General features: G+C 41.9%; 1 protein-coding gene across 1 annotated transcript in view; it reads left to right on the plus strand.

Moving 5' to 3' along the window:
- The window catches only part of WDR1 (WD repeat domain 1), a 549,035-nt gene extending 543,449 nt beyond the window's left edge, over nt 1-5,586 (plus strand). The window contains exon 12 of the mRNA XM_044063522.1: nt 4,916-5,586. Coding sequence (XP_043919457.1) covers nt 4,916-5,025 — 110 coding nt within the window. The 3' untranslated portion in view covers nt 5,026-5,586. The remainder of the gene's footprint in view (nt 1-4,915) is intronic.
- Nucleotides 5,587-13,437: the final 7,851 nt, after the last annotated feature.

Raw genomic sequence — 13,437 nt, forward strand, 5'->3', positions numbered from 1 at the left:
GAGTAGGTCCCTAATCCGGCCTGGCCTTCGGGGACTGGCTGGATGACTCCTTTTTCCAGCAGCTTTACTACTTCTGTGGCTGCTTGAACCCTTTGACTGGGTGGAACGTCCGGGATTTTCCTGGGAGGGGGAGGAGGATGAATAAAAGGGACGGTGTAACCTCCGGCGATGATCCGGAGCACCCACTAATCCTGAGTGATGGCTTTCAGGTGCTCCGAAAATCGACCCCCGACTGGCTCCGGAGACGCACAGTCGGGCCGTCCCTCAGGGATGTTGGAAGGATGAACCGCGAAAGGATTCGCGATCTCCTGTGTTGCAGGGGCCTCCGCCGCCTCTAGGATGACATCTTCCAGAATAATTCCCCCCTCCCCTGCCTCTGGAGGGGGGTTCACCTTGATGAGCAGGGAAAGACCTTTGCAATTTCTTGAACCACATCTTTCCTCCCCTCAGCCTTGGAATAAGGTCTCGTGGGAAGCAAAAAACTGGCCCTGACGGCAGACAAGGTCTTGCCTTCCTGCTCGCATCTAGTGAGGGTGTCCTTCACCTTGGGTCCAAAGAGGGAGGACCCATCAAAGGGAGAGTCTGTGAATGAAGTCTTGAAAGCCTCTGCAAAGTGACACAAGCACATCCAAGCCTGCCGCCTTAGGGCTACGCCCAAACTCACTGCTCTACCCGCCCCCTCGGCCGCATATGAAATGAGCCTCATGGACGAGTTGATGGACGACAGGGTTGACAGCTGGGCGTTGACAGACTGAGCCAACGCCTCAGGCACATTACCCGAAAGGGTATCTCCCAACTCCTTCACGAGATCCCTTTGTAGTCTTGTAAAATGGCACAAATAATTCATTGACCGCAGAGTAAAGGTCGCTGAAGATAGGGTATGCTTCCCGTACCTATCCATGCTCCTAGATTTCTTGTTAGGCGGATGGATAGACGTCGAAGCCTCCGCCACATCCTGTTGAGTGGCCGAAGCCACCACCATAGCATCTACCGGAACTCCTTTAGTGAGAAATTGCTTATCCGGGGGTGCAGACAAGAATTTATTGGGGCAAGTGGGGACAGGCTCCACAGAATCAGGATGTTCCCACACCCTTCGACAAATAATGTCCAGTAACTTGTTGAAGGGTGGGGATACCCAGGAGGCTGAGGGCTAGGCTCCGAAGGCCTTGAACACTGACTCTTCCGCAGAAGGGGTCTTAGAAGGCCAGTCGCCCCTTTATCTCAAGATCCCTAGTATACCGAGAATGAGACATCGTCAGAGGACGACTTAGGGGACCCTTCCCCATCATCCTGATCGGTGTCTGAGATGATCGTCTGGGGAGTCCACGTGTTTCTTCTTGCACCTCTTTTTCCTAGGGGTCTCTTCAGGCAAGGACTCTGAAGGCCTTTCGGAAACTAGGGGACCACAGAAGGGGGTATCCTCAGGCCTGGGAGCCCCACTGTCCAAGGACAGGGGTGCAACAGAGGCTCCAGTCGCTGTGTCCAGGGAAGGAGCTACAGATTCTGGAGAAGTAACTAGGGACTTGGCCAGCGCACTCCTCCTAGCCTCGAAGGAGGGTCCACCAGATTCTGCTGAAAGACCCACCTCCGAGGCCTTGACCAGAGTTGGGGCTCCTCCCGCCGAAGCACCAAGAGGGAGACTCAGAGCCGAGACCAGAGGCCCCTATGACTCCCCGTCAGGCCCGACCGAAGAGCCACGAGTACCAGGGCCTGTCGAAAGTATCGAGAAGGTCGGAGCAGAAGTCTGTGCCGACGGACTAGCAAGTGGGTCTCTGAACTGACCCGACAACTTCCCCAGGTCCTGTAAACTCTGGCTCCGACGACCCTAAGGTTGTCGAAGGAGGAAGCAATGATACAGGCAAGGCTGGCTCCAGAGCCGACTGGGCTGGAGCCGACAGCAATTTGGAAAAGACAGGTGACTGTAGGAGCCTCTGGACAACCCTGTCCAGATCCGAATCAGAGAGCCTAGAGGATTTAGAGAAAACAGAGGGGGCTCAACAAACTGTCTCCATGGGCTCCAAAATCACCGTAGGTGTTCGGCTCCGAATCGGCTCCAACAACATCGGAGCAGAGGCAGACTCAAGAAACACCGAAACCTCCCCCGGAGCCGATGAAGTAGGAACCGAAGAAAACAATCTCTGAGCCGACCCGCTCTCATTCGGCTCCAAAGCCATAGGAGCCGAGGGAGGAGATCCCAATTTCGAACCCCTTTCCATCGGCTCCGAAGCCCGTGGAAGGGGAAGCAGAACTTGGTCTGTCATCTGTCTGCTCCGAGGACAATGGCACCAAAGATGAAGACCTAGATTTTCCTCTTTTGGCCGGTGGATCCGACAGACTGGTCGGAGCAGACGACCTCTTCTTCTTAGCATGAGGCTTTGAAGGTAGAATAGCCTCTTCAAAGGAAGGTCTGAGTAGTCCTTTTAAAATCAGTTTATTTTTTCTCTCCTGGAGGACCCTCGAGGAGAAGGCATGGCAAACACTGCAGGACTCTTGCAAGTGCTTTGCCCCTAAACAGTAAACACAGATGTCATGGCCATCTGTGATGGACATTTTGTATCCACATTTGGTACATTTCTTAAAGCCAGAAGGCTTATGCTCTTTCCCAGACATACTCAGGAACGGAAAGGGGGTAGAGTTCTAACTTAAACACTCTAAAGGTAGGGCTAAGGCCCTCTAAGTTAAAATGGGCCTAGCCCACCAAACACCTGAAATTTACCACAGAAAACAAACTTTATCCTAAAACGACCAATACACAGTCAGACAACAAGATAGCTAAGAAAATAGCTGTTTTTGGTCAATTAAGAAAAAATCCACAAAAAGCCAAAAATTTGACTAAAAAATAGGGTACTTAGCCACAGTCAACTCGAGACCACGTCTTATCTTTAGAAGCGGCAAACTAGATCTGGAGGCTTAGGTGTGGTGCATCCTGGGATAGAGGGGTTGGCCCAGCCAGAGACTTAGTACTAGTGTATCGGCCGAGTCGGAGCAGTTTCTCTGCTCCGAGCCCATCTGTTACGAATGTAGGCGAGGTAGGATCGCACTACATCAACTGTTATAATTCCAGAAATTCCCAAATCCCTTAAACTTTCTAATATCACAAGGGAACATGCACTGAAAGTGCTCTATAAAACCAAAAATACTACTTCAGGGATCCTGATAATTTACCTGGATGCATAATAAATAATGCCAGACATGCCCTTGTGGAGCCTCTCCTTAAATTGTTTAACCTGAGCGATTCAAGGTTTGTCTCTGAAGTTTGAAGAACTGCAGTGGTGATGCCCCAACACAAGGCCAACCTTGCCACCGACCCAGCAAACTATATACTCAGCTTGAATAGTCAGATTAGCACAGTCATGTAATGCATCATATCTGACATCAGACTATGGTATCAATAACTTTATATTGCTAGACCCACATAATTTTGCTGTGCAAGAAAGTAGATCCTGGCTTAATCTGTTTAGTAAAACTTATTTTTTGCGACTGTCACATAGGCTGACATGTTTGGATCTGGCCAAAACCCTTGACACTGTACCCTATGCGGGTATCACAAGCAAGCTAAGTGCCTTGAAAGTAGGTCAATATATGGTGAAGTTAATAGTCAACTGGCTAAAACTACTCGCATAGTTAAGGTGTAAGATGTCCAACTTGCATACCTTCTCAAAAAGTATGAAGGTGATTAGTGATGTGCCCTGGGGCTCCATACTGCAACCCCTTCTTTTTGCCATCTACTTCTCTGATCTCTATCTAGCCCAGGACCTGGGACCTTTGATTAAGTTTGTAGATGACTGCAAACTGGGGGTTATTGCCAAATCTCCCACTGACACCCATGTATTACAATAGGGACTAGCCAATAAACTATGATTTACAATTACCATTGGTATTGAAAAATACTGAAATTAATGAAAGCAAAACGTGTCTAGTAGGAAATAGAGATTTACCAGATAGCTGAACAATATTTCCATTTTCATTTCATGAACAACTGCAAGAAAGGCACAGCCAAGCTTAGAGCCTTTAGTGTGTAGTACCTTAAGCCTCTTGTAGTGGAAGACCATTGGGATATATGCAAACAAAATCAGGCTTGATTAGCTTTGTGTTTCTAAAATATAGCTAGACAGTCAACGTATGTTGCACTGATGAGGTCAAAAAAAGATTAAAACATAGCATGTCTACAGCTAATAGTGGGGTTTGACTCTGTTGGCATGAATGTACCCATAAAGATGTAAAGTAAAAAGTTGTGGGTGTTTAGAAGCCATGCAGCTTTAACACTGGTATGTCTTTAATGGGTTTATTTGCATATATCCCATAGGACTCCACTACATGATATTTAAAGATTTTACATAGTGAATACTTTAGGTTGGCTGGGCCTTTCTTGCAGTTTTTAGTGAATGGTCTGTGTGACCTTTTTACCCTTTGGTGTGGGCCTTTTTCATTTCATGGGGATTTCAAATGTTGAATGTTTGCAGGTGCGCATCTACCATTTGAAAATGTTTTGCAACTGACTTTGTAAAACAGTGGTCAGTTTTTGCTTGACAGCAAGGTGGCGGAGTACCTTGGTTTGCCAATAGACAAGTAGGAAAAAAGTGTCGGGTCAGGTTTTTCAATTTGTTCATTAACAGTGGGGAATTTTAAAGCATGTTCCACTCTTTTTTACTGCCTGTGCTTTAGATACATGTGACAGCCAGCTAACTGCAACTAGGCATTACTGAAGGCATTTAGAATGAATGTTTTCACTGGTATGTAAACTTTTAATGAGCAGATGTGTTTAGAAACTTTTTTTAACAAATGGCACTTGTAATTTTTGAACTACTTGGATTTTAACAATGTATTTCAGGGTGAAATTTGTAAATTTGCGCTCTTCTTTATGATTTAAAAGCAGTGCAGTATATATGTAATATTCTTTCTGGCTTCTCCACAGATTGTCATCGTTTACATCATGTCAGCAGCTTAGCATGGTTGGATGAACACACGCTGGTAACGACCTCTTATGATGCTAGTGTGAAGCAGTGGACTGTTAACTACAAATGAAAAGCAGTTTACAGTTTGTGTTGTGGGCATGTAGATTTTTCAGGGACTAGGACTGCTGCTGTGGAAGTTGGCATTTCTCTACATAGTACTCTGTCTGCCTTTGGGCTACATATCACTTCTGTAACCCCATGCAGGGTGCAAGGAAAATGTATTTTGAAAGCTTTAGCCATTAAACATTTGCACGAAAAAAGCACTTAACCTTTGATTTCTGGAACTAAATATTACTGTGCTAAACATTCCAGGGGCAACATACGCCTTAATGTATGAGGTTGACATAAATAAATATGTTCAGTCCATTGTTTTTAATCACCATTATACAGAAAATATTGTACAACATGAGATGACGTCTCATTTTGTGACTGCAGAACATTTCTGTACTATTGTAACAACTGTATTTGGTAAATTAAGGTTATGACCCGAAAATGCTGTATCCAGGTGCAGCTACTGTATATTATAACAGATAAATTATGCTTGTCTTTAGTGCACAAACTTGTTGCCTCATTTCTTTTCTTCTGGATCAAGTAAGAGTACATAATAAAAATTTATATAAGTTTCCTGTAATGTGTGTAATTTAATAAAAAAACTAAGTGTATATGCAAGGTTCAGTGCAATTAGTACCTAGATGTGATATTTAAAAAAAAAAAAAAATATGAAGACTGCACAAGGCCTGCACCAGTTATCACCAGTACTTAAATGCACTTGTTTTTGCTCTGTTAATCAAATGAACCAGTGTATATTAATCCATTACCCATTAATGTTGTTAAGAGCATGGCTGTGTTTTAGTTTAGAAATATGTTAAGTCCTGAGCAGCTAATTTAAACTGTGTGGCTGGACAGCCAAATGCGCAAACTGCTCTGCATATACCAGAGGCAGAGCAGGAGCTGTCTTCTCCATAGCAGGAACAGTTGTTTAGTTCAGGTCTGTGAAACCAAGAAGTCAGAATCAGCAGACAGGCACAGCATGCATTTGTAAAGCACCATGGCCACAGGGTGTTGCAGATGTAGGTGGAGACACTAAAATACTCTGCATCCAATTCCTCATAAATGTAGTAGAGAGATGCTAGTTATGTGACTCTTTAATCCCTGTTTTAGATGAGCTGCAGCTTGTGCTATGGGTACATGAGCTGTGTAGTATTAACTTTAACTTTATAAAGCAAGCACATGCCTGTGGCAACAGCTGTATTTTACTGCTTCAAACAAAAAACATTGTGAGTCCAGATCTGTGCAGAAAGTCAAGCAGCATATCTTCTGATCTAACATGGGGAATGTAGATGTGTTGCTCAAACTGTAGCACATTATGTTTTATGCATATGCTTGCAATTTTATATGAAACTGCATTATACTGTGGTGTGGAAGGGAAGTACGTTTAATATGTACAAAATGCACACCATGGAGTGCATGTGTGCTCTCTGTGTGCAGCAGGGCAAAGATCCATCTTTAGGATAGAACACTGATTGCCAGACGCCTTTGATGTAAAGAATGCACATCCACTCTTGCCAAGTATGGATTACCATTAACTTAATTATGTATTCCTGTGTACTGTTAGACTTTGCATGTAATCATTTCAACCCATTTCCACCACTGGAGTCATTTCTTGAAAACGGATTCCTGTTGTCCAGTGCAATTGCTTCTTGACAATTCCTATTAAATGTTTCATTGGGCTTCCTGAATTTTGTGGCTTCTGCAAGTGTACATGAGTTGTGTAGTTAACGTACTTCTATATACATGGAGTTTCCATATAGATAAAAAAAGTTCCATGTGTATTTTCTTTCTGCTTTTTTTATATAGAGTTGCACGTTGAGGGGGTATCCATCCTGGTGAAGAGTGGCACCCTAGCAGCAGTAGTCTTTTCAAAGAGAGAGTGGATTGAATGAGGGCTTCTTTTTGTGCATTCTTGAACTAAATGTTTTTCATCCACACAACAGAAGCACACCTTCAGTTAGTCCCACTACCTAACAGTTGTTCTTTTTCTATTCACAATTATATTATTTGGTATGTGTGATATCAGAGTCTTGGGATTCTGCATCAGATGCTGGCCTCTTCCATGGCGTTGGGTCATCAGGGTTATAAAAACATGTTTACGGCCACATATCATTCTTTTCTTGCTTGCGGGCCGCAAGCAAGCAGTTTGCATGTGCCCACTACCTGAAATTTTTCATTATTCGAGTTTCAGACATGAAGTCTTCTAATGCAAAGTACCCCATTGGGGATCCTTTTTCTTGCTCTAACAGATGAATCAGACAATGTTAATGGTAATTGGCTGGATAGTTGACAGTGTGAAGAGGTTCAAAAATATAAATTAATTCTGCAATTACATGTTTAATCCAGTACAGAGTTGCAGGAGAGCCACAACCTATCCTATTACTCAGTGTGTGCAAATTAAACCTTCAGTAGTAGGGCACCATGTCATTACAGAATGCAGGCTGAGACTCCTTCACACATGGCAAGTGCACTTGTTGGCAGTTTGGAGGATCACCAGTTGACATATGTCACAACAACTCTACCCAAATTGCATCTCTGCCAGCCAAGAACCAGCCTGGAAAACCAGGAAATGAGCATCAGTGCTAACCACTACACCACTGTTCCACAGTAAAGTAAAAAGTCTTGCAGCACCACATAAAACCGATAAGTTGATTTGTAATAGCTTACATTTAATTTAGAAGTTATCATTGAACTAATGGGATCCTAATAATTCCTCATAACAAAAGCTGAGATCTTCACACCAGAAACATTGAGTAGTGAGCAAAGTGTTAACCTGTGGCACATTAGTGTATAATCATTGGGCTACTCTGTGATTAAGGTTGGATCCTCAACTGTACTGGTAAGCCTTGTTTGTATCTAAGTTATTGATCAGATTTATACTTAAACAAACTTTCACTTAATGCATAGTGCAGAATGTATTAAGGCAAGTGACATTAAATGTACCTTAAAATGTGTATGTCATTACCGCAAATGTTGACATTTGTTATCTGGGATTCCTGATTATTACAGTGTTGAATAGTAAGTGCTGCCTATTTATGGTACCAGTTTGGTTTTATTCTTTTTATTTAGCAGATGTTCCCACGATGTACTTTGTTTGCCTCCAGAATTATCCTAGTAAGAGATCATTACAAGTAAAAAAAAAAAAAAAAACATGGAGTTCAGCATTGAATATGTAAAATGTGAAGGATAATCCTTGAGCAGCTTTGAATGTGTTTGTGTGCATGTAAGTATTTTGGGCAATATCGTTTGAATACATTGCAACCCTGATCACAGAGTAGGTAGCTGATTTAACATGATGTAATATGCACAGCGTATTGTATTTACTTGAAAGCAGAAACTGTGTTGCAGAATTGATTCCTAATTTGCATATTGGTCTAGCATTCCACTCCCATTTATTGATTTATTTAATTTGTTGATTTTTTTTATTTCATAACCTGGTAGATCAGCTTGTCCTTGGACCATTTTCGACCATGACCTGGCAGAATGCAGTTATTTTAATATAAGAAAATAGTAATAGCATGTTTAGGAATCATCTCCTCTTCTGGGGTTCATAGGTTTGTACTAGGTTAATGGCCCTGGAGCCTTTACAAGCCTAGCCCATAGGATTACCCTGGTACCACAAAGTTCTGTCATAGACCCTTTATTGTTTGTGGTTTGTATACTTGTGTTTTATACATGTATACATCTAGGAGTTTTGTTAGGGGCTTAGCATACCATAGTTATGCTGGTGGCAAGCAAGTCTACATCTCTTTTCCACAGGATATGGTGTGCGTCTGTTCCCTTGCTGGTGATCTGGAAGCTATATATTCCTGCCTAATCCAGAATTGGTTGACATTTAATATCTCCAAAACTGAGGGCATTGCAGCTTGCATACCCATGAGGGATTCCTCTGCCCACCCTCCCAGTTTCATCGCATATATGGTTGGCAATAAGTTTGTATTTGTTAAGGTGTATAACCTTGGTATTAGATTCTAGGATAGCACTCAAGGACCTGGTATCAGCCATATTGAAAACTTCCTGCTTACATCTGTGAAACATTTCAATGATTATGTACCTGCTGTCGCAGGCTGACCTTTTGGTTGCTGTTGCCTTGGTCTCCTCAGATTTGGACTACTGCAGTGCCCTGTACCTGGGACGTCCAAACACTGAACTTCGATTACCGGTAGTGCAAAGCTCTGCTGCAAGGCTACTAATGGGTACAGTGTATTACCAGCCCTTTACACATGTTCTGCTTAGCCTGCATTGGCTACCTGTTCATTGCAGGATCATCTGTAAGACCTTGATGTAAATTTATATGACCGTCTGTAACCTGGTTTGTCCTTGCCTGAAGTAGCTCATAGTACATTACAGCATAAATACTTGGGTCTTGCACTCAGCCTCTCGGGGACTGTTATCAGTTTTGTAGGTGCATTTTGATATTTCAGGATTCTGGCTATTTTGTAACCAAGCTCTCAACCTTTAGAATTTGCTGCTGTGGTACCTTTGGGAGTGGCTACGTCTGGCTGGCATCTCTCTTGAGATGGCTTTTGATGAGGCCAGGATGACTACATTTGTTACGGTCATTCATTTTATTTGTGTGTATAATGGATTTTGGTCCAAGTTAATGTGAATGGTGTTCTGGGCTAAAACACCTAAATAAAATTGAAGTTGAAACTTATGAAATTTAAACATCAATTACAAGGCACACAAATTTAGTATATACAATTCCAAAAACAAATAGCTTTAACATTCAATTCAGAAAAGAAATACAGAATATGAAGTACAAAAGTTGATGTACAATCCACAATTAGTCTGTTATCAAAGATGATATTTCTTGGATACTCCTGCTTGAGAGAGTAGAACAACGCGTGTATAAAATGTGAGATTTGATTTGTGATTTAGCATGTGCACTAGCTATGCTAAATATTTCAGCTATGGTTAGCAGTGGGAAGTGTTTGGCCAGATAATTTAACCTGTAAACCATAATTTTGCATAACAGTATTTTATACTTTTTTTACAAATTTACAATATTTGCTTAGAGATCAGAAAATGCCATAAACAGTTGTCCGTACTCCTAGACTTTCTCAAATCACCTTCATCCATAGGACTGTTAGCAGTGTTTCTTAATTTGCTGGCAAAAGGTTGGGTAGACATTTCCTTACGAGAGTTCAGAGGGCAGAAGATGGTAGCAGGCGCAAGTTTGGAGAAGTCCCCCCCCCCCCACACACACACACACACACACACACACACACACACACACAGCTTTTATAAACATTGGTCATTGCCCTGTCATCTGTCCTTAAATGGTATGGTAAGGATTTGACTTAAAGTTTAGCCCATAATGAAAGGCAATAGTTACTGTGAAGTAATTTAAAGGCATAGGTAGAATGGAGGAAGATGGATCTGGCTGTAACTGGAAAGCTGTCTAAGTACAATGGTTCATGTCTTTTGGGAGCTAGGTTTATAGAGCTGCAAATTCTGTTGATGCGGTAATGGTCTGTAGCATATGGGCATTCTGGGTCCACTGTAGTGGGACAACAGTAGGGGAGAGAGGTCTTGTTATGGTGGTAGAACATTTGCAAGGACACAGTGGGCTTGGTGGAGTAGGGTTAACTGGAAATTGTGCGGCACATTTTAAGCTGGGATTTGACCTTGCTGCCTACTGCTTCAGTATGCACCTTTAAAGTTTGCCAGAGGTCAGAAGTGAGACTCTACTACTTGCAGTATGTCACCTAGGATAATTGTGAGTTGTCTGGGCCAAGAAAGGAAAGGGTTTGGCATTTGAATAGCTTTTGAAGAGCTGCTGGTGGTTACAGTAGTTTAGAGGAAACAGGTCATTTTGAGGGAGGTTCTGAATGTGTTTTTAGTGGAAAGGGCCAGATATGTCTGTGTAAACAGTGACTGTGGTAATGTCATTTATGTAAAAAAAAAAAAAAAAAAAAAGTGCAACACTAGGCACAAGACCCACTGGGCTTGCCTGAGATGTATATACCTTTATCAGAGAAACTGTTGGCTGACATACTTTTGAATGTGTCAAGTTCCAGGTAGGTTTTAAACTAATCTACAACACTGTAGTGGAGGAACAGTGTGTCCAGTGGACTTTTCTGGTCAAAAATAAAATGTGTGTCTGGTTATAGATGGACTTTTGGAAGTGTCAAGGGAGACAATAGCTCTGGTAGAAGTATTTGGGAGAATTGACACATCAGAGGTGAGAGAAAGGAGTGGAGTAGATTATGTGCTTTAAAGGGGAGGAGAGAGTAAGTAGCTAAGGAAAGACAGAACCTCCCTGGGAGCTAAATTCCCCCAAAAAAGTTGTACTGTCTGCCTGGGTGATGTAGTTATATGACGCATGTGACGTATGAGGTGATGAGATTAATTTGCTCCTTAAATTAATATAACAAAGTAATAAAGTCCTATTCAGATGGGTTATCTTGATAAGACTGTTCAATGCAAGTGTACCACTCTGACTCTGAAGGTATAGAATACAGAAACTGTAGTAAGAAGTCATAAGAACAATAGACGTTTCACAGTACTTTGCTTTTACATTTCTTGCATGCAAATGTAAACGTGATAAAATGATGAAATGAAAGTGTTAATTCACTAATATATTAACTACAGTACATCTAAGCTAAAATAAATAGTTCAGTCAGGAACTGAGTTAATAAACTGTTACTGCAGTAACTAGGTTTGGTACCTTAAATGTCATTGCCCAAATTTGTATTCGTGTACTAACAGAGTAATAAAAAGATGTTTGTCTTTTGGCTTTTCCCAGTTAGGGGTCGCCACAGCAGAACTCCGGTCCGTTAATGATTGGCAATAGTCTTATGTGCTGGCTTGCCGGGCCTAACGCACTTCCTTCAATGAAGGAACGCCCATTCATGCATGTCACCACACAGAAGACGCTCTAACTGAGAATCGAACGGGCAACTTCTAACTGTGAGGCAACAACGGTACCGCAGCACCACCACCGCAGTAGAGTAATAAAAAGGTGTACCTCCCTAAATCTGATAGACCATAGAATCAGTAGGGAAAGCTAAAACTGAAGTTATTTATAAATAAGTGCTTAAATGAAAGGCATTCAGACAATGTATGTAAGCATTCAAGTATTTTACTAGTTACATTTAATCTCAAAATACCCAAGTCATCCCTTTCCCTGTTTTGCATCTTTTTTCATCCTGTTATTTTTTTCTCTACCTTCTACCACCAGCATACCTTGGCAATGTTTAGAGAGAGAAAGAATTAGTAAAATCTATTTCTTAGACAAAAGTCATGTTTTAGACGAGGCTATATTATCTAGTCATCTCTATTCCAACGAGTGTATTCTGTATGAACTGCAACTTATGAATACTTTATCAACAATGTTCTGAATATTTGTATGTATAGGTTCACACTGTATGAGCTGAAGCTGAATTATTTACTTTGTCATTCTTCTGCATTATGTTTTGTAATAGCTTTTATTTAAATATAACCATATTATGTCAATGTGGAGCTTTTCTGCCCAGGCTTCCACTGAAAATGGGATATTATCAAAGTTTGACTTTCCTGGTGAACAAATGTCAAAATCTCCTTCTCTCCCTCCCTCTGATAGTCTAAATTTCTTTCTGCTCTTGTTCTTCCCCTTTTTCTGAGTCACCATCTTTTCTCTTCACTTACCAACACATTAGTTTCTGTTGGTATCCAAATCTCTTCTATCATTATTCCTTCCCATTGCTGTTTTTCCTTCACATTCTGTACTTTCTTCCTCACATTAACCATTTGTCTTTCTTCTTGACTATCCACCCCCAATTTCTTTTTCACGTATCATTTCCTTTTCCATTACTGGACAGTCAGACCAAAAATGACAAGACATGTTATATTTCCTACAATGTATTCCAGAATTGCTGTCAGGATTGACTAACTTTCTTCTTAACTAGTGTTTTGCACAAAAGGTTTCATCCCACAGCTTGGAAAGTGGATGCTCTTTCTTTCAATTGGAGCAATCTTCATGTGTATGCCTTTCCACCTCTGCCTCTCCTCCCAAAGGTACTTCTAAAGGTCAGACAGGACAAGCCAAGGATGATTTTAATAGCTCCGGATTGGCCTCGACACTGGTACCCATTACTGAGAAGTCTGGTACGGAAGCCTCCATGGCCTTTGCCTTGATCCCACACCTGTTGTCATGGGAGGACAGCCATTTGCTAAATGTCAAGCTTCACTCTCTGCACCTAACAGCCTGGCATATTCTGTTTTGAACCATAGTGGGCCTCCACTTCCTCAGCAAGTTTTGAATGTTATTTTGGAAGCTAGGAGGCCTAGTACAAGGAAAGTGTACAGACAAATGGAAGAGATTTTTGTTTTGGAGTGCAGCAAAGATTTTGATGTTTCTGAGCCTAATTTGTGTGTGGCTCTTCAATATCTTCTGAGTTACTGGACAAAGGTTTGTCTTTCTCTTCTATTAAAGTTCATGCTGCAG

Source organism: Protopterus annectens, chromosome 2.part1 (assembly GCF_019279795.1).
Source record: "Protopterus annectens isolate FY-2018-M chromosome 2.part1, PAN1.0, whole genome shotgun sequence".
In the NCBI taxonomy this organism is placed as follows: domain Eukaryota; kingdom Metazoa; phylum Chordata; order Ceratodontiformes; family Protopteridae; genus Protopterus; species Protopterus annectens.